Genomic DNA, 24,480 nt, shown 5'->3' with positions numbered 1-24,480 from the left:
GTTTTTATTTAGCCAAATCTGCTCATCCTTTCCTTTGTAATTTATTCTATAACTTTTAAGCCTGGGAAAAAAATATCCTTGCAGAACATTTTGTTTTTCTGTAATTTCATTTTTTTTTTTAACTACATTCATTCCAGGTGTCATATGAGGAAGCTCTAAACTTATTTTTGTTATTATTTCATTGTTCAACCAATTCCCCTCTTATTTCTAATATCCTCTTTATTAAATATTACATTCTTCCTAACAGTCTGCTCACAGGCTAATACTTCTGGTATAGTAATTAGTTTTGTGTATTACCATGTATTTTTAACTATTACAGCTTTTTAATGAACGATTATCTTAAAAGTCAGTACTGGCCGGGCGCGGTGGCTCAAGCCTGTAATCCCAGCACTTTGGGAGGCCGAGACAGGCGGATCACAAGGTCAGGAGATCGAGACCATCCTGGCTAACACGGTGAAACCCCGTCTCTACTAAAAAATACAAAAAACTAGCCAGGTGTGGTGGCGGGCGCCTGTAGTCCCAGCTACTCGGGAGGCTGAGGCAGGAGAATGGCGTAAACCCAGGAGGCGGAGCTTGCAGTGGGCTGACATCTGGCCACAGCACTGCAGCCTGGGTGACAGAGCAAGACTCTGTCTCAAAAAAAAAAAAAAAAAGTCAGTACCTACCCATTTACTCTTCTTCAGAATTTCCTTTGGGATCTGGATTGGAAAGAACTTACATATTTGTAATATTTAGTTCCTGACCATGAAAATCACTATGTCTCCATATAGTCAAACCTCAATGACAAGTACGTCTTTTTAAGAATGCTGTTATTTCTGGATATTTTATATTTCTGGATTGCCATTATAAATAGAATGCCTCTTTTCTTATGTTTTCTAAGTAGTGATTACATATAAATATCAAAAATCAAAAGCATTCCTCTATATCTTTGAACAAGTCTTTTCATTTGAATCTTAAGAACTTTTTCACATTACAATTGATGTGTTTGCCTTTTCTAGGAAATCATTTTTTAATGAGCCTAATTTTCTGACTCTAAGCACAAACCTGTATCCATCTCCGTATTTCTCACTGTTTTTTTCTCTTCTGCGCCTTTGTTTCTCTCGCCGAGCCTCAATTCGTCGCTTTTCTTCCTCTTCATTTTTAGGATCAGTTTTTGCTACGATATCACACAAAAAAGTAAAAGCTAAAATTCATTTTCCCATATTCTCTTTCCAATCATCAGTTCATAAAGTACATACTTATGAGGTTTACTTAGTGATTGTAATCTGAAATTGAACTCACTGAAAAAATCGGAGTTGGAGACTATCCAGTATTTCTTAAACTTCACTAAATTAACTTCATTCATTTGAATACCATCATCACGAATTCCATCATATCTGCTTGTCATCTATGTGATTATTTGCTACATATTTTTCTTTAAATCTGCTCATTTGTCCTATCCTTATTCTAAGCAATAATATCCTTATCACCTAAAATCATCTTGGGCACCGCATACTTTGGGAAACACTAAAGCAACCTGCCCCAGCATGAAAATGGAAGTCCAGTAAACACTGCAGAGACCTGGATGCAAGAACTCATGTTCATATTGTAGGAGCTCTCGGAAAGTTTCTTAAAATTTATAATCTCCAAAATAAAAGCACATTTGTTCTCTTCTTTTAAAAAATTCTCCATTGTAGGCCAGGCGCGGTGGCTCAAGCCTGTAATCTCAGCACTTTGGGAGGCCGAGACGGGCGGATCACGAGGTCAGGAGATCGAGACCATCCTGGCTAACACGGTGAAACCCCGTCTCTACTAAAAAATACAAAAAACTAGCTGGGTGAGGTGGCGGGCGCCTGTAGTCCCAGCTACTCGGGAGGCTGAGGCAGGAGAATGGCATAAACCTAGGAGGCGGAGCTTGCAGTAAGCTGAGATCTGGCCACTGCACTCTAGCCTGGGGGACAGAGCGAGACTCCGTTTCAAAAAAAAATTCTCTATTGTGATAAAATACACAAAACACAAGATTTACTAGTTTAACCATTTTAAAATGTGCAATTCAATGGCATTAAGTACATTCACAAAGTTATGCAACCATCTCCACTATCTAGTTACAGAACTTTTCATCAACCCATAAAGCAGTCACTCCCCATTTCAACTCTACCCTAAGGCCCTGGTAACCACGAATCTACTTTCTGATCTATGGATTTGCCTACTCTAGGTATTTCATATACCTGAATCATCCTGCCTGTTGCCTTTTTGGTCTGACTTTTATTTAGCATGTTTTCACAGCTCACTCATGTTGTACTATGTATTAGTAAGTACTTCCTTCTTTTTTATGGTTTAATAATATTCCATTATATGAATATTCCACATTTTTAAAACCATTCATCTGTTGATGTATATTTCAATAGTTTCCACCTTTTGGCTACTATGAATAATGCTACTATAAACATTCATATATAAATTTTTGTTTGGGCCAGGCACAGTGGCTCATGCCTGTAATCTTAGCACTTTGGGAGGCTGAGGTGGATGGATCACTTGAGGCCAGGAGTTCGAGACCAGCCTGGACAACATGGCAAAACCATCTCTACTCAAGATGCAACAATTAACTGGGCGTGGTGGTGCACATCTGTAGTCCTAGTTACTCAGGAGGCTGAGGAATGAGAATTGCTTGAACCCAGGGGCAGAGGTTGCAGCGAGCCAAGACTGTGCCACTGCATTCCAGCCTGGGCAACACAGTGAGATCCTGTCTCAAAAATAAAAATAAATAAATAAATAAATTTTTGTTTGAATACTATTTTAAATTCTTTGGAGTAGAAGAACACCTAGAAGTAGAATTGCTGGATCATATGGACAGTCTATGTTTAATTGTTTCAGGAAGCACCAATCTGCTTCCCACAGTGGCTTCACTGCTTTACATTCCCATCAGTAATGTGTGAAGGTTCCAATTTCCCCATATCCTTGTCAACACCTGTTATTTTCCTTTTATTATTATGACTATCCTAGTGGGTATGGAGTGGTATCTCATTGTGAGCAGGTTCTTTCTTGTAATACATTTAACTTTATACTTAAAAAAAAAAAACTTAACTATTTGCCCTTAAATTTTTCCTTTTATGCACTGCTTATCCTTTTGGATGGCCTTTGAAAAATCTACTTATTTATATATTACCTAAAATAAGTAATTTAATCTTCCTTTCATATGTTAAAACTATGACATGTTGTACTTCTAGCCAAGTGACAGAATAGGGTTCCTTTCCTACTAATTTTCTATAAAGTCATATAGTTTATACTATAGCATAGCAAGACCTTGTATTGAGGAAAATTCAGCAATCATCTTTTTAAATGCCCATTTTACACCTGACAGAGAAGTCATAATTTAACTAAAGAATCTGAGTTTTATTGGCCGGGCGCGGTGGCTCAAGCCTGTAATCCCAGCACTTTGGGAGGCCGAGACGGGCGGATCACGAGGTCAGGAGATCGAGATCATCCTGGCTAACACGGTGAAACCCCGTCTCTACTAAAAATACAAAAAAACTAGCCGGGCGAGGTGGCGGGCGCCTGTAGTCCCAGCTACTCCGGAGGCTGAGGCAGGAGAATGGCGTGAACCCGGGAGGCGGAGCTTGCAGTGAGCTGAGATCTGGCCACTGCACTCCAGCCCGGGCGACAGAGCAAGACTCCGTCTCAAAAAAAAAAAAAAAAAAAGAATCTGAGTTTCATTCTTAGCTATACAACACTATTCTCAAGGTTTGTTATATAAAAAAGAGGGTATGGGGGAGGGATACATATTATCTGCTATAATGGCAAATCAGTTTCTTTATCAAACTTTTGCAATATTTAACCATACACGCAAAATATATCTTTGAAATAGGTCCCAAGAGAATCAACTGAATTTTCTATTATAGTAACGTCTAATAAAATTTCAAATTTGATACATAACAGTCTATCAACTGACACATTGTTAAAGGTATCCCCACAACACATACTCTGCTTAGTATCAGGTTTCCAGAATTCCAGGAATTCCAGAAATTCCAGAATATTGTTTCTTATTAAACAATAAGGCATGATGAGAAAGTAATTTAAGTACAATTTTTAAACTTTTCTCAAATTTTATATTATAGAAAATATATGTTGAGGAAAGAATCTAACATTGCAATTTCAGTTTTTTTAAATATTACATAATAAAATGTCTATAATGTTATAATCAGGGAAAAAGGTTATTTTAAAATAAAAGGGAAAAATGAATACAAAGCAAATTTCTGTTACAATCATAGGGAGGTTGAAGAACAGGATTTCTAGAGCATTACTTGCTCTGGAATATATCCTGGCATTACCACTTACTGGTTGTTTGACCTAGGCAGCAAATTATTTATCTATTCTTTTTTTTTTTTTTTTTTTTGAGACGGAGTCTCGCTCTGTCACCCAGGCTGGAGTGCAGTGGCTGGATCTCGGCTCACTGCAAGCTCCGCCTCCCGGGTTTACGCCATTCTCCTGCCTCAGCCTCCCGAGTAGCTGGGACTACAGGCGCCCACTACCTCGCCCGGCTAGTTTTTTGTATTTTTTAGTAGAGACGGGGTTTCACCGTGTTAGCCAGGATGGTCTCGATCTCCTGACCTCGTGATCCGCCCGTCTCGGCCTCCCAAAGTGCTGGGATTACAGGCTTGAGCCACCGCGCCCAGCTTATTTATCTATTCTATGCCTGTTTTCTCAGCTGTAGAGGGTTTGATACTCAACCACACAGGATTCAGGAAAAAGGAATGGACCAGGGTATGTACATTTTTAAAGTATCTTTGGGTATTCATGACCAATTATTAACTGCAATAGGGAATTTACAGATCTAATTTCTACAATCACAATTTTAAGTAGTTTTGGTATATAAACATGAAAAAATTACCTAAAAGTATGGAATTAAAAAAAATAAAAAGTATCCTGAATCATAGCAATTATGTTTTCTTACTTACTGGGTGATTTGCTGAGGCTTATCTTCTCCATAGGTTTTGCTAGTTTGGGTTTCTTGATAAAGGTTCCACTGGGCTTATTAAATGGCTGCATCATTTTTCTCTTTATTCCTCTTGCAGCAGCAACTGTCACATTGGTGGATTTGTTTTGATAGTCAACAACAATTCCAGGTCTATGAATGCTTCCAAAATCACCCATATGCTGTAAATTTGTGAAATCAATAAGTATTAGCATATTGTCCAAGAAAAACTATGAATTCATATAAAATTTTCACGTTAACTATCTACTAATTTTCACCTGAAAATTCCCTGGAATGTAACTAAATTGTACATGTCCATTCTGAAAAAACACACTGAAAAACTCTGTAAATTATTACATAAACTCAAATCCATTGAATTAGTATTTTTATTTCCAGTAAAACAAATAATGAATATTTGCTACCTATGTTTTTACTTTTACATTTCAAAATTACTTGAGATTATAGACAACATATGTGCCTGTCCAAATGTTACCACTTGTACAACTCTCTGACAACTCCTCTTCAGAGTTCCTAATTGATGCTTTCCCATGAAAAGACCCTAAAAGAAATCTTTATTTCACTAAAACCTGGCTTAAAACTAAGATACACAAAGAAGACCATATTTGTAGTTTGAAGTAAAAAAGATCCAGAAATCATTTAGTATTCTCCCTGTTGAAAAAGGGAATGAGAAGGCGAGATGGAACATTAGTATGAAATAGGAGAGTTAAAGCATAACCATGCATCAACTTCCAAGACACACTTCAGATAAAGAATTGCATCTGACGTTCCATTCACATTCTTACCTAGAGAAACACTTTCTGACCCCGAAGCCCAAGAAACAAAAGTTTACAGATGAAGAGTCATGCAACCAAACGACTCTTTGTGTCCCTTCCTCTTCTCTTGTCATTATCCAAATCTACACCAAGAGGCCACATGTCCACAGAAATTTACTCTGCTAATCTTACTTTTAGAAGATAAAGATGGAGGAGTAATCTGAAGAGAAGGACCCAAGGGAAATTGTACAAGTGAAGATTTAAAATGTAGGTCCTATTGGCTCATCTACTTCACTAACAGGAGGAAAGAAAGAAAAGTCCATTCAGACTAGAATGGTAAATACAAAGTACAAGAATACTTGCTTTACTATTATGAAAATGAAATTTACTTTTGAAGCCTCATTAAGAAAACACACTTTGCCTAAAATAATATACAGCATGGAAAATATTAAGTGTTTTCCAAATTTTCAAACTAGAATGGATTTTCAATTCAAAACCCAAAGCCTGTCATCCCAACTATTTTCAATTAACCTATGATCATGAAGTATAGTGGAACTGTAATGTATCAGTTGCTTACATTTTTATACTATGCTTAGGAATGCCTATCTAACCTAGTTGTGTTTCCAGGTAATTTAAAAAGTCATATCAGGAAAATCTCCCTTAATTACATATTAAAGGTGCAATGCATTTTTACATAAGTAAAGAGCAACTGTTAAAAATGCAAAATTTCTACACAAGTATAACAAGCTACACTGACATACCAAAGGTTAATAACCAGTCAAAAACATGTATGTACCCTACTACATTTTTTACTAGAAATACTTTCCTCTGCAAAGAAAATATTAAGAGCAGCTGACTTAAAAGAATTCTTACATTATAACAAAAATACAACACTCTTTAAATGATCAGACTATATAACAACCCCACAATCTACACACACTTACTAGGTAAAATTTCATGTCAATCAAGTGACCTAAGAACACAAAGCATAATGTTCACACTATGTACCCTAACGTTAAACAATTGTGGACTAGTATATTTACTCATTTAAGCAATAATTTACAAAATATTACTTCCTAAGAAGAAATCATAAACGTATCTGTACAGGTGGAAATTATTTCTCAAGAGTAAAACTAGTAACACAAGGGAAAATTAAACAACCAGCAATTGGACATATTGTAAGAGTGAGTTAGCAAAATTACACTGACCACAAATCATTGTACAATCTATTAGACACATCAACTTCTTCACCACATAAACATGGCTAAGCTATCCTGATCTATCATCAACTTTTAGTCTCTTGTGTTTAATGTGAAACATGGAGCTTTGAAGAAATTCTACTTGCTAGAGTTTAGCAACAAAGTATAAACATTTTATCATACATTGCACCTTTAACCTACTCAAAAACTCAAAAAGGGTTCAGTGACCTTTCACAATAATCCACAAACTATTCCACCAGCAAAACTGCTAGTGTTTACAAGGAAAAATGCAACTCCTTTTAACCCCTTTTAGACCAAACCTAACAGTCTCACCTTTTTAATAAAGGGAGATTTGGCACAACTTTATGATCATCTCAAACTGCCACTTATTTTCTGAGGTGCTGGAAAAACTTTTACAGTCAACCTAAAAATTATGTTTATGACTCAGCTTTTGCTTCAAAATACACTGGGATGAACAGTGTTTATTCTAGTTGAAAGCGATGGTCTTGAAAGGGTTTAAAAGAGTGACTAGTGAAAAGAATCTGAAAAGATTCTGTTGTACTTACTCCTCGGCCTCGGCCTCTGCCTGTTGATGGTCCTCCAAAAGCATCATAGTTTCTGCTTCCAAACGTACTTTCAGGATAAGCAGGCGTTCCTCTCCCCCGAGAGCCTACAGGTGCAGGCTTCATATGGGGTGAAGAAAAACTGCTGTAGGAAGAGTAATTCTCTCTTCCTCTGTCCTCCATAAACCCAGGCCTCAATTTTGAACGGGAGTAAGGTGCTTCCCAGCTAGACCCGCCCTGGTTTCTACCTCCGAAAGAGTCAAGGCTATTCCGGTAGGAGCTCTCAAATCGACCACCATAACTACCTCCGAAGCGGCTTTGTTCGGGTTCATTAAAACCATAGCCAGATCTGTACAGATCTCGCCCACCCAGAGAAGACCTGGAGTCGTAAGACTCATAAGGTCCAAACCTGGAAAAGTTGCACAGTGAGGGAAAAAACAAAAGTAAGCTTACTAATGTTAGACAATTCAAAAGACAAATTATCAGATGACATTTATCAACTAAAATTCATTTATACCATACTGGTTTGCACAGTTCTACTTTTGTTCACACTTGATTAGGGCTGGGCAGTTCAACGTGAGACCAGATAGAAAGCTATCTGAGTCAGATTCTAAACATGAATTGAGTTTAGTAAAACTTGGCTTAAAAATCTGCTTCTTAGCAGCTTTTCTATTTTATGAAGAAGAAAAGATTTGTCTGTCATTATTTAAGCCCAGCCCTAGTCTTGGAAAAGGTCATTTGCTAAAGTTCACAAACTATTCAAACTTTTTTGAATCTATCTCTATTATTAAAAATTACAAAACATTTACAATATTTTGGCTTTCAATAGGGACACAAATTGAAGTCTACTTAGACGTAGGTTATTTGTGACACAGAGAGATCCTTTTGCACTCCCAATAATCTATATCACAAACTGCTTCATTGCGTCTGTAGGAGTCAAAATTTGGGGAATTATCTCTGGTTATAAAAATTTGACAATCTGCCAAACTTCAGCCAAGGTCAATTAATCAATCCTCAATCACTTTTTACTTATAGACTAGAAAATCTAACAAATCTAGAAGGATAAACAGATAAAACATAAAAGTAAAAGATCACCAACATATACCCTCTGCATATGAATTTTCAAGGCAGATGAAAAAGAATACATCTTATAATATACTCAATTATTTGAAAAATTATATCCTTCAGGAAATTATCACATAAAACTATCCTTAAAAAGGGAGCACACAGTCTCCTCGAGGTTTTAAGAGAGTTAACAGAAGAAATAAATCATCTTCCTTCTCACAAACCCAAAGCATGGATTACAAAAGTTGCTTGATATCTTACAACACAATTTTATAAAGACCCACAATTACACATGAGATAAAACAATAACATCTACAGAAATAGCTTATGCACATTACATTCACAATATAAAAGGGCAATAACTGACATATTAAAACATTGTTACATTACTTCAATTATTTACAGTTCACTAAATAGAAGGTACTATTTACTTCTGAATCCTAGTAACCATATAAAAATTATTCCTATTTCCAACTACATTTTTCAAAACATCTATCACATAAGCAAAATAGTTGCAACTGTTCACTTTCTTAATTTTTCTTTACTATAAATCATAGTGGCACACTGGAAGCAGAAAGAAGGAAAGTAAGCATCATTCAGTCCATCATTAAGGAATCCGGATCCTTCAATTTATGAAGAAGGATGACTGTTTCACATGTCTACTAATTAGTTTTACTTATATTCAGCAGGAACCTTTGTGCCTCAAAAAGTAGACACCCCTTCTCCTGAAATATGGTCAACCTTAAAGCTTGTAGTTGTTTAAGTAGGTTTAAGCTTTATACAGTAGTAACAGTAAAATATAAATACAATCTAGACTAGTCAAAGTTATAGTATTCATGGCTTTAATACAACGCTCCTAGCCTAGAGCACAAGTGCTTTGGTGTAAGTAGTACCTGCCAATAAATAACCTGAACATAACTTTAAAAATAGTTATATTATTGCAATATGCTCTTCCTTTAAAATTAGAATTAAAGGAATATGTCTTCAATGTTTCTTAGAAAGCAAATGTTAGACTGTTTCAGTAAAATCCATTCTAGTTAGACTGCTTTGCTAATTTACACAGCACCCCACATTAGAAAAGTTTTTTTTAATTATTAAGAAAAAGCTTCATAAATAATATTTTCAATAACATTTTTATATCATTTTTCAGGATATTTTGATTGACAAGAAGTTAGAAGTAAAAGAATTTTTAAAAAGTTCACTGCTAAAAACAGTATCTTACTTCATTGTATTGACATGATATAGTTATCTGGTGTTTTCCTAAAATAATGTCTGCCAGTAATCCTGATTTAAATTTTATCCCATTAATTAACACCTTTAAACATTTAAGGTGATGATTCAATAGCAAACAGTGAAGTTCAAGTATCATAACATGCCTAAAGAATACTTAATATATCCAGAATCTTATAGTTGTCTAATTATTTGGCCAAATGATTAAGCAATTTACCTGCTACCCCCACCACCACCACTGTGATTGTCCATGCCATATGACTGGTTTAGGTAGGACTCCATGGATCTCTGACCCCCATAGGATCCATGGCCATAGTCACGATCCATCCCTATAAGAGTTTAAAAAGAAAAAAGTTATATGATGCTCACCTTTACTGGCACTCAAAAGAAGAATTTTTAGATAAATATCCTTGAATGCCAGACCTCCGTAAGATCCAGGGCCATAATCACGATCCATTCCTAAAAGAGAGTCAATAAGAAATTGTCAGTAAAATACACCATTTTCTTCAGGGATCTTTGCACAAAACACAAGATATTCCTATCTATCTCCTGAGATAATAATTTACCATTAACATTTAAACTAAATTCACACTAAATGCTGAAAGGAAAAACACAAAGATGAGAAGCTACTAAATCAAATTTGCTTAAAAAAAAAAAAGCCTGATATTTCAAAGAAAAACATATTTTCAACTAAAAGTTCTACATTAGAATTATTTTCTTTTTTGATTTTCTTTTGAGACTGGTTATGAAACTGGCTAATTTTTGTATTTTTGATAGAGATGGGCTTTCACCGTGTTGCCCAGGCTGGTTTTGAGCTTCTGGGCTTAAGCAATCCACCCGCCTTGGCCTCCGAAAGTGCTGGGATTACAGGCATGAGTCACTGCACCTGGCCACAGAATTATTTTCAATTTAACCAATATTTATTTGACTAGGGGACTACTATAAGGCCTTGTATTTAGCACTATAGCATATATAATTAATGATACATAATTCCTATTCTTAAGAGAAGTCAGCATTTAATAATGTCAAAGGGGAAATTTTTGTCCTATGTGACAGCAGTAGACTATACTTGTTTTATGCATCTAACTCCTCTCTAAATGTCTGAAAACTCAGAAGCAGCCACGTTTCCAATTAGCCTTGTTCACAGTAATTGAAATAGACATTTTTAAAAAGCAAAATCACAGAGTGAGACCAATCTATGGCACTGTGCCTATAAATGATGACTCAACAAATGAATGCAAATTCTAGCAATGTGAACACTAAAAAAAAAAAAAAAAAAAAACTAATACATAATAAGCATATTGTCTATTTTATTACACTGCAATTCTGCCTATATACCAACCTCTGATATGAAAAATAAATACAACAAAAGAGGTAACAAAATCAATTTAGGATGACTATAAAAATCAGAAAGTAAAACAAACATTTAGAATTTGTTTTCTATAAAGTACTTTAAAAATCCCTCATTACTATCCTCCCCAAATGTGATACACAAATAAATACAATGGTACACACAGAGTAAATACCTTAATTTTATATTTTTAAAACATTAAATTTTATATAATCATTTAAATATCTCTAGTCCTAACAATAATGACAACAATAACAACTTTATAAAAATAGTACTCAAAGTCATCCAACTTTAAACCTGGCAGCAACCTAAATGTTCAAAATCAATCCTCTCATTTTATAGATATGGGGAACTGAAGTCCAAAGAGATGAAATAATTTTCCCAAAATTCCATACATAGCCCTCTTGTCTAGTCTCATGCTATCGCTTCTACATGAAATATTTTCCTCTACTACCCTAAATAGTGGCCCATTGAAACTTTCTAATCTTTTAAAGTCCATTTCAAATACTAATACATTCAAGAAAACTTTTACTGATACTCTCTCAGCTGAGTGTCATCTTTCTTCTGAATATTCACAAAAGCCTATAACTCTCATGTGGTACTTGTGATACTCTGCCTTACTCGGCCATTTGTGGCCTCATCTTAAATTTACCAGTCCTGTGGTAAAGTCCAATTTTTATCTTAGAACAGCAGTTGTCAAGGCAGCTGCTGACCACTGGGAGTTGCTGAGAACCTTTCTGGGGATCCACAAGGTCAAAATATTTTCATAAATAACACCTGAACATTATTTGCCTTTTTCACAGAGTTGACACTTGCACAGAAGGTGCAAAAACACTGGGGGATAAAACTGCTGGTGACCTAGCACAGATTAAGGCAGTGGCAACAGATTGTACTGGTAGTCATTACATTCTTTAACATTACACACTCACAGTAAAAATAATAAAATACAAATGCCAATTTCTCCTCAGAATGCCCTTGATGAAGCAGTAAGAATTATCAATTATATTAAAACATGACCTTTAAGTACACCTTTTTTTTTTTTTTTTTTGAGGCGGAGTCTTGCTCTGTCGCCCAGGCTGGAGTGCAGTGACCGGATCTTGGCTCACTGCAAGCTCCGCCTCCCGGGTTTACGCCATTCTCCTGCCTCAGCCTCCGGAGGAGCTGGGACTACAGGCGTCCGCCACCTCGCCCAGCTAGTTTTTTGCATTTTTTAGTAGAGACGGGGTTTCACCGTGTTAGCCAGGATGGTCTTGATCTCCTGACCTCGTGATCCGCCCGTCTCGGCCTCCCAAAGTGCTGGGATTACAGGCTTGAGCCACCGCGCCCGGCCTAAGTACACCTTTTTTTATATTCTCTGTAATGAAAGGGAAGAACATATCAAGCAATTTGGCTGCCTACTTTGCAAAGTACCATAGCTCTCCCAGGAAAAGCTATCGTGCAAGTGTTTGGTTTGTGAATTAGCCACTTTTTACAAGGAACACTCTTTTTACTAGAAAGACTGACAGACAAATACGATGGTTTTCAGATTTGGGCATTTGGCAGATATTTTCTTAAAAATGAACTAAGTGTGACCTGGCATGGTGGCCCACGCCTGTAATCCCAGCACTTTGGGAGGCCGAAGCGGGTGGATCATGAGGTCAGGAGATCGAGACCATCCTGGCTAACACGGTGAAACCTCGTCTCTACTAAAAATACAAAAAATTAGCCAGGCGTGGTGGTGGGTGCCTGTAGTCCCAGCTACTCTGGAGGCTGAGGCAGGAGAATGGCGTGAACGCGGGAGGCGGAGCTTGCAGGGAGCCAAGATCGCGCCACTGCACTCCAGACTGGGCAACAGAGCAAGACTCATCTCAAAGGAAAAAAAAAAAAATGAACTAAGTGAAACCATTGTTTTAATGAAAACAGCTGACATTATTTGTTGTCAATGATAAAATTCATGCTTTTAAGTGAACATGAGAATTTTTTAAAAGTTGTATCTACCACCTTGAGCTTGACAGCTTCCCAATACTTAAAGACTTTCCGATAAGGTTGGTGGTGGTATTACTGAATATGATTTTTTAAATATTGTGCCATAAAACTTATCAATATTTGGAAAATCTGCATTTTATATAAAAACCACTGTTTTCCAAATAATGTCGATATTACAAAACAATATATGCTAAAAAAGATCCATTCAAAGTACAAGACATACTAATGGGTTTTAATATAACAATACAAAAAGTGTATCAATACACAAAACATATGGAGATATTTTACTGCTTTTTTCATTTGAAGACTTCAAATCTGGTGTGTAATTTACACTTACAGAGCACCTCAATTCAGACTATCCATGTTTTAAGTGCTAAATAGTAACATGTAGCTAGCAGCTACCAAACTGGACAACACAGTCCCAGATTAATAAAATAGTTAATTTTTTGTGATAAAGTTGGTAAGTATATAATAAAATATGCTCATATATTAGAGAATAATTCTAAGATTAAAATAAAGTTTTAAAAATGGAAAGTTTTCCTCTAAGGCCTCATATTTAAAAATAAGATTATGTTTAGTCAGGTACACAGAGAAAAAAATCTTATGTTTTATTTCTGCTAGTTTCTATTTTGAGTTAGCATTGGCTGCCTTTGAACACTAAAACCTTCAGTTTTTTATTCTATTTTTATTTCACTATAATCAAAATTATTAACATTTATTGCACACTAACCATGCATGTGTTAGATACTCTGAAATGTACAAAAATTAATAAAGGTACCTTTATATAGCAATGATTCTGGTTGATTGCTCATAGAACTGTTACTACTCATTTAAACAGGAGGAAAAGTCTTTATATTGTATACAGTGTAGTTATACGGCTATAGATTCTGTAAGATGACTACTTTTATATAAATTTTTCTTCCAGTCACCAAAATGAATTTTAAAATCACTTTTAAAAATAAAACTGTGAGAACATAGTAGTATCTCTTAAATGAAAATAATTCACCAACAAAACTGACCTAATAATTTAAAGCAAATACATGCTCAAAAATGCTAAAACTCATTTTTAATTTAAACACAAAGAAGCAGCTGCAAAATACTGGGGGGAAAAAACTGACCTATGGGCTGGGCAAGGTGGCTCACACCTGTAATCCCAACCCTTTGGGAGGCCAAGGTGGGCGGATCAGCTGAGGTCAGGAGTTCAAGACCAGTCTGACCAACATGGTAAAACTCCGTCTCTACTAAAAAATACAAAAAAAATTAGCCGGGCGTGGTGGTGGGAGCCTGTAATCCCAGCTACTCAGGAGGCTGAGTCAGGAGAATCGCTTGAACCCAGGAGGCGGAGGTTGCAGTCAGCTGAGATGGCGCCACTACACTCTAGCCTGGGCCACAAGAGAGAAACTCCGTCTCAAAAAAAAAAAAAAAAAAAAAAAATTAAAAACTGACCTATGACCAAAATAACTAGCTATGTGACATTAAGTCTTGAGTGGGACTACTTTTTAGCAACTCTACACTACCAGCACCCTACTACAAGATACCAGCATCTACCACCTAGGTTATTGCAAAAGTCTCCTAACTAGTTTTCCTGCTCCACTTTTGCTCCTTTGCTGTTTATTCTGAAGACAATAGCCAGAATAATTCTGATAAAATGTAAGTTCAATCATGTTCAATGCTCAGTAACCTCCAATGGCTTCCTCTTATTCCAAGTAAAAGCCAAAGCTTAAAATAACATATAAGAACCTATACCAGTGGTTTTAACTAGGGGAGATTTTGCACCCCCTGGGGACATTGGCAATGTCTGAAACATTTTTGGATGTCACAACTAGGGGGCAGATGCTACTGACATCTAGCATATAGAGGCCAAGGAGGCTGTCAAAAGTTCTACGATGCACAGGACATCCCCCTACAACAAAAAATTACCCAGTCCAAAATGTAAGAAATTTGAGAAACCCTGCCCTACATGATCTGCCTCATCACCTCTTAACTTCATTATCAATTTTATACACCCCTGTTCACTCCACTCCTACAACACCAGGTCCCTTGATGTTTCTAGAACACAAGGTAAATACCCATTTTGGCAGCTGCTGTTCCCTCTGCCTGGAATGCTCATTCCCCTGAACCTGCACTGTTTACTCCCTCAACTTTTTCAGGTCTTCACTTGCTTTTGCTTCTGATATATAAGCAAATTATCTTTGATTTTCAATGCTTTCTGGTTACACCTCAACACTCTAACCTTGTCTTAAGATTGCTCAGCAAAAAATCATCTGTTCTAGTCAAGCCAGCGTTAAGGTCTTGCTCTGTCACCCAGGCTGGACTGCAGTGGCACAATCATAGCTCACTGCAGCCTTCACCTCCTGGGCTCAATCGATCCTCCCATCTCAGCCTCTGGAGTAACTGGAACTATAGGGGGGGCACCACCATGCCTGGCTAATTTTTTTAAAAAATTTTTTTGTAGAGACAGGGTCTCACTATGTTGCCCAGGCTGGTTTCAATCACCTGGCCTCAAGCAGAGCTCCTACCTCAGGCTCCCAAAGCACTAGCATTATAGGCATGAGCTAGCGCACCCTTTTCTCTCCCCTTTTTCTATATGCTATTTATATAAAAATATTATGAAGCAAGAAGGAAAATATGGAGACACTGGAAATACATATTCCTTCCAAGAAATAGTGTGGGGAAAACCTGTATCGTGCCATGTTTTCCAATGCCTTCTACTTCATTTCACTTCCTAGAAAATATAGTGCTAACAATAAAATATATTTTTGGCTTTTTGGTACCTACGCATTGTTTATTTCTTAAAGCCTGTAAGTCTTCCTCTAAATAGCTTCACGGCTTACATACTCACCTATCTTAAATCTATGCTCAAATGTCATCTTTTTGGTGAGTCCTTCCCCAGAGACTTTAAAATTGCAACACATACAAGTACACACACACATTTATCCTCCTTCTCTGTTATTCTCCGTAGCAATGATCATCATCTAACATACAATATATATTACTCCTTTTTTCCCCTGTGGACTAAATTATGACATATATATTATTTCTTATCTTGTTTACTATTTCATCCCACTAGACTGAAAGCCTCACAAAGGCAGGAATATTTGTCCATTTTGTTCACTGCTATATTCCCACCTCCTAGAACGATATCTGATGCCCAGCAGGCACTAAATAAATATTCGCTGAACAATGTCAAATAAAATCCCTGAAATTAAGTTCCTCATTTGTAAAATATAAATAATCTAGACCTAGAAGTACTGTCAAGCATTGGCCTTTAATCAGAGGTGCCTTCCAAAATCAGAGTGGTTTTACACAACACACACAGCCGAAGACCACTTGCACTGAAATTAAGATTCAAGAGGCTATGTCTGAACAGAGAGCCTTTGAAAAAGCTCCCCAGGAGATTCCAACAATCACCCTCAGATGAGAATCACTATTATAACTAAAATTAGGAGAAAAAAAAAAAGTCATAATATTAGATCTTTTTGCAACACCGTATAATAAATAAATGTCTAGCCCTGCATGAGTCTGCATTTCAAGTCCTATGTTTAGACATTAAATCCAACTATCCAGTAAATCCTAGATGGTCTTTTATCATTACAAATTATCTCCCTCTTCCCCTTCCCCTCCCCCTCTCCCTTGTAAAAGCACTAGTCCTACATTCCAGTTTAAAATTCTGGATTCGTCTTTATTCAACCCTCTCAATTTTCTGCCCATTACTAGTCAGCCTGCAAGTTCTGCTAATTTGCTCTTCATTTTTAAGATTACTACTATCACCTCCCAAGTTCAAGGCCTTAAAATCTTTATATCAAAACTTATGAAACGGCTTTCTCGTTAATTTTCCAGTTTTCAATATAACCTACATGTGGATGCAAATTAAACTTCCCTTGGTAATTTTCAATTTCCAGCTCACAAATATATTCTTCAGTACTAACTCCCTATATGCTAAGCCCTTTTAGCCCACATGAAATCCAAACTTAATCTTTAAAGATGATAAAATAAAAATCAACTGTTCAGTGATTATTCCCATCAATGGCATAGTCTTTAGTAGTACATTTGCTTCAGTTTTACTTTGCGAATATATTCTATTCTGTACGAAAGTTGGATTTTACATCTCTGGCACTCAGGATATTTAATGCCACTCCCTCAAGTCCTTCATATGTTTTTTAACCTGTATTAATTGTTCTTTGATCTTTTTCGTATTATTATCTTGTGTGGCAGGGCCCTAACTCTAATAACTATCAAATGACATCCAATTGTATTCTACATACCTCTCATGATTCTATCTAGCTCTATAGTCACAAGTCTAATGTCATGCTCATGTCAATAAACAATCAAGCTTCTTTATGTGCTCCTCTAGACAGCTCTTTATATACTAACACATTTGGACACACTGAAGAAAATGACCTCAAAAACAAGGTCAAAATACATTACAATACAAGCTACATAGAACCAAGCCAATAATCCACTTAGTCTACATTATTCAGTATCAAAGCCTCTAATTCAACCAAAATAACTCAACCAGTGTCTTGTGATTCATCACACAGAATGTAGTTAGGCCCTTTGGAACACATTAAAATAATCACAATTCAAACAAAATGGACCAAAAAAAAAAAATATCAAACTAACGTGAATAACCCCTAACATTTTCTGATAGCAAATTCCCCAATTCAAATACTATATATGGTAAGACAATATTAACACATAAGTGATATATCAAGAACCAAAACAAGGACTGAAATAGGTAGAACTGGCTTTTTACATTGATACTATATTTTCATGGGCATGAAGAGAAAAGCTGAAAGAGGATACTTACCATTAAAACCCTGATAAGTATTCCTGCAGGAGTGTGTGTAATCTATGAAGACACATTTAACAAAAAGGAATTAGTGTGATATTAGCAATAATTCAAAAGTATATACCCATCTAGTCAAAAACAAGTACAATTTTTAAAATGACATTAACCCAATTATCTGCAAAATTGAGAATAATTAAAACAAATAATTACCAATACTCCATTTGGGAAAAAGTATCTCTATTTTTTTCACTGTCTCCCCAAATGGTAGGTTTATTATCCAAATTATGGTAAACATTAGTTTACAACACCTGATACATAGTAACAGCCAAAAGAGGGGATTCAGCACTGATTTGTACCAAGTAACAAAAGGAAGAAAGATTAAATTATGTATCAAATAATGCAAAAGCAAAGACATGTGAGAACTGTACCTAACATGACATTTTTGCTAAGTTAATTTCTTTCACCATTTAATTTGCTCTTTAAAGATTTCAAGATCTTGGCTGGGCACGGTGGCTCACTCCTGTAATCCCAGCACTTTGGGAAGGCGAGGTGGGCAGATCACAAGGTCAGGAGTTCAAGACCAGCCTATCCATTACGGTGAAACCCTTTCTCTACTGAAAATACAAAAATTAGCCAGGCATAGTGGTGCGCGCCTGTAGTCCCAGCTATGAGCGAGGCTGAGGCAGAAGAATCACTTGAACCCAGGAGGCGGAAGTTGCAGTGAGCCAAGATTGCACCACTGCATTCCAGCCTGGGCGACAGAGAAACTCTGTCTCAAAAAAAAAAAAAAAAGATTTCAAGATCTCATCTGAGACATGCATATGCATATACGTATATGACTGTGTTCTATATTCATCCAGAATGTGTCATCACTGAAAACCATATTGCCAATTTCCTCGTCAAAACTAATTTAACAACTGTTAAATTATTTAGTTAATTTTACAAATACATACTTAGTTAATTTTACAAATATATACTGGAAGAACAGAATTTAATATAGCAGTCATCTGGATACAACAGAATCCTGCTACACTACACCGGAATAGATTCAGATATGGTGTTAGTCAAATTCCATCTTCCAAATACATCAGTGGTGTATTTGGACAGTGAGAGAGGGAATATTTCATCACTAATATTGTTTAGCATTTTTTTCACTGACACTATTTAGAACTGTAGGCATATGGCACTAATAGAAAGCAAACATACTACATTTCATTATTGTTTTTCAATTCTCTATAGAAAATGGATTCCCTTATTGCCTTGGGTGGGGAGGGGAAAGAACTGTTTCCACTGCCCCATCTCCACTTTGTTAGCTTCTGCTATACCTTGGGTGTTGGCATTATCATCAAACTTTAGCATGAAAATACAATAATATATTCCTTATTTTCACTCCCAACTCTGGCCACTTCAAGTATTCGGAGTTTTTTGTTTTGTTGTTGGGTTTTTTGTTTTGTTTTGTTTTTTGTGTTTTTTTTTTTGAGACGGAGTTTGGCTCTTGTTGCCCAGGCTCGTGATCTCGGCCCACTGCAACCTCTGCCTCCCAGGTTCAAGTGATTCTTCTGCCTCGGCCTCCCAAAGTGCTGAGATTACAGGCGTGAGCTACGGCGGCGCCCGGCCCAAAGAGTCACAGTTTAAAGGTATCTACATCAAAATGAGTCAAAGTCCAACTAAAACAAACAAAACCACAAGAGTGTGCTACTCTTAAGAGCTGAGGCCGGGCGCGGTGGCTCAAGCCTGTAATCCCAGCACTTTGGGAGGCCGAGACGGGCGGATCACAAGGTCAGGAGATCGAGACCATCCTGGCTAACACGGTGAAACCCCGTCTCTACTAAAAATACAAAAACTAGCCGGGCGAGGTGGCGGGCGCCTGTAGTCCCAGCTACTCAGGAGGCTGAGGCAGGAGAATGGCGTAAACCTGGGAGACGGAGCTTGCAGTGAGCTGAGATCCGGCCACTGCACTCCAGTCCGGGCGACAGAGCGAGACTCCGCCTCAAAAAAAAAAAAAAAAAAAAAAAAAAAAAAAAAAAAAAAGAGCTGAATTTACTATTTCAAAGTAACTGAAAAGTATCTACAAGAGGGCGATTCCAGTCCCCTTTCAAAAATCTGTACCTAGATGTGAAAGCTTTAATTCTTTGTTGCATGAAATCTTACGAAAAATCAAAAGCTCATTGAGTAAGACATATGCTGAGATCACACCTCATTTAAAGATCATTTTTTTGGTGGGGTCAAAGGTTTACAGCCTACTTAGCGAACTGGTTTTACTTAAGCATGCCTGGTTACTCAGGATTAAATCCAGTTTAATCATACAAGTCCTTTCCCATGTCTCCCTAATGTTTTCACTACATACCACTTTATCTTGACACCAATTCCTAGCAAGATTTGAAAATAAAAGTGAAGACCAAATGAATATTACTTTGTGACCCTGTAAAAGTGGTTTAAATAATTAGTATCTGAGACAACTGAAAGGTATTGCTAAAATACAGTTTATTTAATCCATAGGTCGAACACTTACAAGGCTGTGTACAGGTCCAAATGTGAAGGACATTTGATGCTTGCTGTGCCAAAATTCTGACTAACTTAAATCCCATCTACACACGATCCAAAGAAAAGTGCTTTGGTTCACATAAATATTTCAAATTTGGGATTAACAAGCAGGTAATTTTTGATGATAAACACCCCAGTTTGCTAACCAGGAAACATCTTGTTTTCCATTTTGCATAGATATTTAGCTATACACATCACTTAAAGACACCCTTTCAACTCATCTTAAACCGGGACAACCGGAAACATCACTGTGAACAAGCCTCTGAAAATTTTATCTGGCAAGAAGTAACCCGAGGCTGAGGATTAACTAAGCGGACGGTCTGGGTCGCTGCCCTGTGGGGCGAACGCGAGACTAGGTGGGTGAGGCCGCACTCGCCCGTTTGGCCAAGACCGGGAAGTTGGAGACGTCGGGGCAATTTCCACTACCAGGGGCCAAGGCGAGTCTGGCGCTCCAGCCCGGAGGTTCTCGCGCTCTAGGCGCGTCCTACCGGGCACCGAGCTCTCCTGTCTCCGCCGGCAGCGGGCGCCGAGCGGGCCGAATCGGGGAGCGCGGGTCCCCAAAGAGGCCGACTCCGGGCGCTGGGCCCGGGGCGGGCGGGCCGGCGGCCTCCGGGCCCGCAGAACAAAGCCCACACGGCCATCTTGAGACGGTAAACAGACCCCCAGCGCAGGCCACCCCGCCTCCCGCCAGCCGCGCCGACCAGCCAGAGGCAGTGCTTACCGTCCTCGAAGTCCATGGCAGAGGCTGGGGGCCGTCGGCCTTGGAGGCGCTAGGCTGAGCTATGGCCGGCGGCGAGCGTCCGCAACCCGCGATTCCACACGATCAGTCCGCGCGACCGAGAGCGGCGCTACCAGCCCGGGAGCCGCAGGCCACAGCGAGGCTGGGGAGGCGGGGCCGACCGGCGCTACCAGTGCTCTCGGCGCGGCCTGCTATTGGCTGGCGCGGGCTGGTGGGCGGGCCCTCGCGTGGGGGCGGGAAGCAGGTCCGCTGTCATGATCCGAGGTGCTGACCCTCTGGAGCCGCTGATGGGGAAGGAAGGTGAAAAAGGAGCGCAAAAGATTGGCAGGGGTTGTGGGAAAGCAAGCCGAGTGTACGGTAAGGGCCGGCTGCGGCCCGCCATGTTTGAACCTGGCAAGAGCGAAAGAAGCCGGTTGGAATGCCTTCTTCCTGCCCTAACTAATAAAACTGCAAGCCTACCTTTTGCTTTGTATTGGCTACGGATGACTAATCATAACATTTGTAAGTACTTGCGGAGTTTCCTCCATGGAGACACAGAAGTCTGGGACGTTTTTAGAAGCCTGTGGCAAATTTGAAAAGCAAGATACAAAATTGCATATGGAGTCTGATTATCGCTATGTCAATATATTTTCTTAAAAGACAAAGCATTGAAATAAAATGGAAATAATACTTCTTTTTAAAAAATTTAAATTATTTTTATAGAGATGGGGGTTTTGCCATGTTGCCCAAGCAGGTCTCCAACTCCTGGGCTCAAGCAATCCCCCCACTCCCAGCCCCGTCTCGGCCTCCCAAAGTGTTAGGATCACGGGCGTGAGCCAACGCGACCCGCCTGGAAAGATTTCTAAAATATGGCCTGCTTGGCCACCACGCAGGATCTGCAAGCTGCATGCCCACAAGTTTTGGCACCCATTTGGACTTTAACAATCGGAGATGGCAGCGGTGAAGGCATCAACATCAAAAGCTACCAGGCCTTGGTATCCTCATCCAGTATATGCAAGATACTGGCAACATTACCATCAAGCAATGGCTTGGATGCAAAGCCACCACAATGCCTACAGGAAGGCGGCGGAATCCTGTTTCAGTCTTCCATGGTACTTCCTTCCTGCACTTCTTCCCCAAAGCTCTTACGATAACCAGGCTGCGTATCGTCAGTCCTTCTATGACCATCATGTGGCCTAGCAGGACTCCTCCTGCATTTCTTCACTTTTCAGAGGGTCTGGGCAGCATCCACATGGCAGCAGTAGGATCCAGACATCCACAAGACAAGACCAAGCTTTGTCCAAAGAGGAAGAGATGGAGATCGAGTCAGATGGAGAGGTAGCATGTGACCTGAGCAACGTGGAAATCACCGAAGAGCTCCGCCAGTACTTTGCAGACACCGAGAGGCACAGAGAAGAACGACGGCAGCGGCAGCAGCTGGATGCAAAGCGCCTGGACAGCTTGTGAACGCTGACCACGACCTGTACTGCAACACCCGCCGGTCGGTAGAGGCCCCAACTGAGAGGCCTGGTGAGCGGCGCCAGGCCGAGATGAAGCGTTTGTACTGGGACAGCGCCGCCAAGATTCAGGCCATGGAGGCTACGGTGCAGCTGAGCTTTGACACGCACTGTGACCCAAAGCAGCCCAAGTACTGGCCGGCCATGCCCCTGAAGTTCTGAGCTCGGGACACAGGGCACCCAGCTTCTTCCTCTTCCTTTTGGATACACGCTCTTCATCTCTCCTTCTGTACATTTCTCAGGGAAAGGGGACTTTGTACTGAGGTACAGGCATGTTCACCACAGTCCCAGTGGGCCTGTCATGGGGTGGATATACTATGCCAGCCACTTGGAGGTCGGCAGGACATATTCTGTTGCCAACATGATAAATTTTATCCTGAAATAAAATGATAATTTTTTATATATTATACTGGTTTTTTATGTTGTCGGTAACAGTTCAATTCATTAAAGTTCTTGCCTAGAGAAAAAAAAAGAATTCTAAAGCATGAACGATGATTCTTTTTGTCATGACTTTTTATATACACATGATTATATATTCTTCTATATTCTCCAAATTCTCGAGCACTTTCATAATGTAAAATATATATTTGGCATAAAACAAGATTTACTATTTATTAATGATTAGTGTTTATTAAAACTTCTCTTTAGCCAAATATTATGTTTCATCTTCTTGCGGAGGTGGGGTCTCTCTTGACCATTTAAGTTAGTGGTTCTTGATTGTGACTCTACTCTGGAATCCTCCAGTGCACTTTTAGTAAGTGCCAATACTCAGGTTTCACTTCAGGGATTCTGATTTGATAATGAATTTGATAAAACTGTCACCAATGTTTATTTTTAAGACATTTACAAGAGATGTTATTGGACTAATTTCTCTTCTGTTTCAGTAACCTGTACTCCTTGAGAAAATGTCAAGTCTAGAAAAAATAACTTTAGAGACAGGCTATGATCTAGTTCTGAATTTTAAGGTGCAAATAAAAGAGCTGTAACATTCACAGATGGGTAAGATTTGTGGCAGAAGAGTCATCCAGAGCTTGAAGGATGACCTCTAGAAACACACACACACATACTGGATTGTATTATTGCCACTTTGGAAACAGTGTTTGCGACATGGACAAAGTTATTTATACATTCAGGAATCTGGAAAAAGACAAACTGACATTGGAGCAGTTTGAACCACAGATCAAAAGACTTTTTTTTTCATAGAGCAAATGGTGGCAACAATGAGTTCATCACCAGATAGGAAACCATGAATCAAATTATTTACTTTTTTTCAGGGTCCACCCAGTTGCTGGAACCACGAAGGCAACCTCTGGAAATACAGCTACAAGAAAAGCTCACAGATACACTACGTGTATTAGTGTTGCCCCAAAAATGGGCAGGGCATTTTTTCCTCCTCCATCCTGATTGATTCACCCTGTTCTCCATCCTTTTCTTGTTTCCTCCTTTTTTCCCTTCTATGCAGATACTCCTCCGCTTACTTGGGGTTACATCCCAATAAGCCCTTCATAAATTGAAAATATCACAATTCAAAAATGCATTTAATATGCCTAACCTATTGAACATCATAGCTTCACCTAACCTACCTTAAATGTGTTTAGAACATTTACATTAGCCTACAGTTGGGCAAAGTCATCTGGCAGCACAGTACATTGTAGAGTATCAGTTGTTTACCCTTGTGATTACGTCGGTGACTGGGAGACCAGCCTTTCAAAACAGTATCCTACTTCATGTCACTAGCCTGGAAAAAGATCAAAATTCAATATTGGACTATAGTTTCTACTAAATGCATGTCACTTTCACACAGCTATAAAG

General features: G+C 38.5%; 1 protein-coding gene and 1 pseudogene across 7 annotated transcripts in view; one reads left to right on the top strand and one right to left on the bottom strand.

Annotated features, from left to right (window-relative positions):
- ZNF326 (zinc finger protein 326) overlaps positions 1-21,307 on the bottom strand; it is a 37,309-nt gene extending 16,002 nt beyond the window's left edge. The window contains exons 1-8 of one of the 6 annotated variants that reach the window (XM_033225536.1): positions 21,155-21,293; positions 17,908-17,949; positions 10,205-10,240; positions 9,999-10,110; positions 7,735-7,895; positions 7,490-7,606; positions 4,935-5,133; positions 1,045-1,156 (exon numbers count right to left, since the gene is read on the bottom strand). In XM_033225536.1, the coding sequence (XP_033081427.1) occupies positions 1,045-1,156; positions 4,935-5,133; positions 7,490-7,606; positions 7,735-7,895; positions 9,999-10,038 (629 nt within the window). In that variant the 5' untranslated portion in view covers positions 10,039-10,110; positions 10,205-10,240; positions 17,908-17,949; positions 21,155-21,293. Of the gene's footprint in view, positions 1-1,044; positions 1,157-4,934; positions 5,134-7,489; positions 7,896-9,998; positions 10,111-10,150; positions 10,241-17,907; positions 17,950-21,154 lie in introns of all 6 variants that reach the window. The other 5 variants (XM_033225534.1, XM_033225535.1, XM_033225537.1 and 2 more) reach the window with 5 other exon arrangements.
- Positions 21,308-21,331: 24 nt separating this feature from the next.
- On the top strand, positions 21,332-23,150 carry LOC117092240 (annotated as a pseudogene). The gene has a single exon (XR_004440690.1). The product of XR_004440690.1 is annotated as a gem-associated protein 8-like (transcript).
- The last annotated feature ends 1,330 nt before the right edge of the window (positions 23,151-24,480 follow it).

The sequence above is a fragment of the Trachypithecus francoisi genome, unplaced genomic scaffold (genome assembly GCF_009764315.1).
Source record: "Trachypithecus francoisi isolate TF-2019V2 unplaced genomic scaffold, Tfra_2.0 Lachesis_group12, whole genome shotgun sequence".
Lineage (NCBI taxonomy): Eukaryota > Metazoa > Chordata > Mammalia > Primates > Cercopithecidae > Trachypithecus > Trachypithecus francoisi.
The sequence above is the reverse complement of the archived record's forward strand: the minus strand, read 5'-3'. Positions and strand labels throughout refer to the sequence as shown.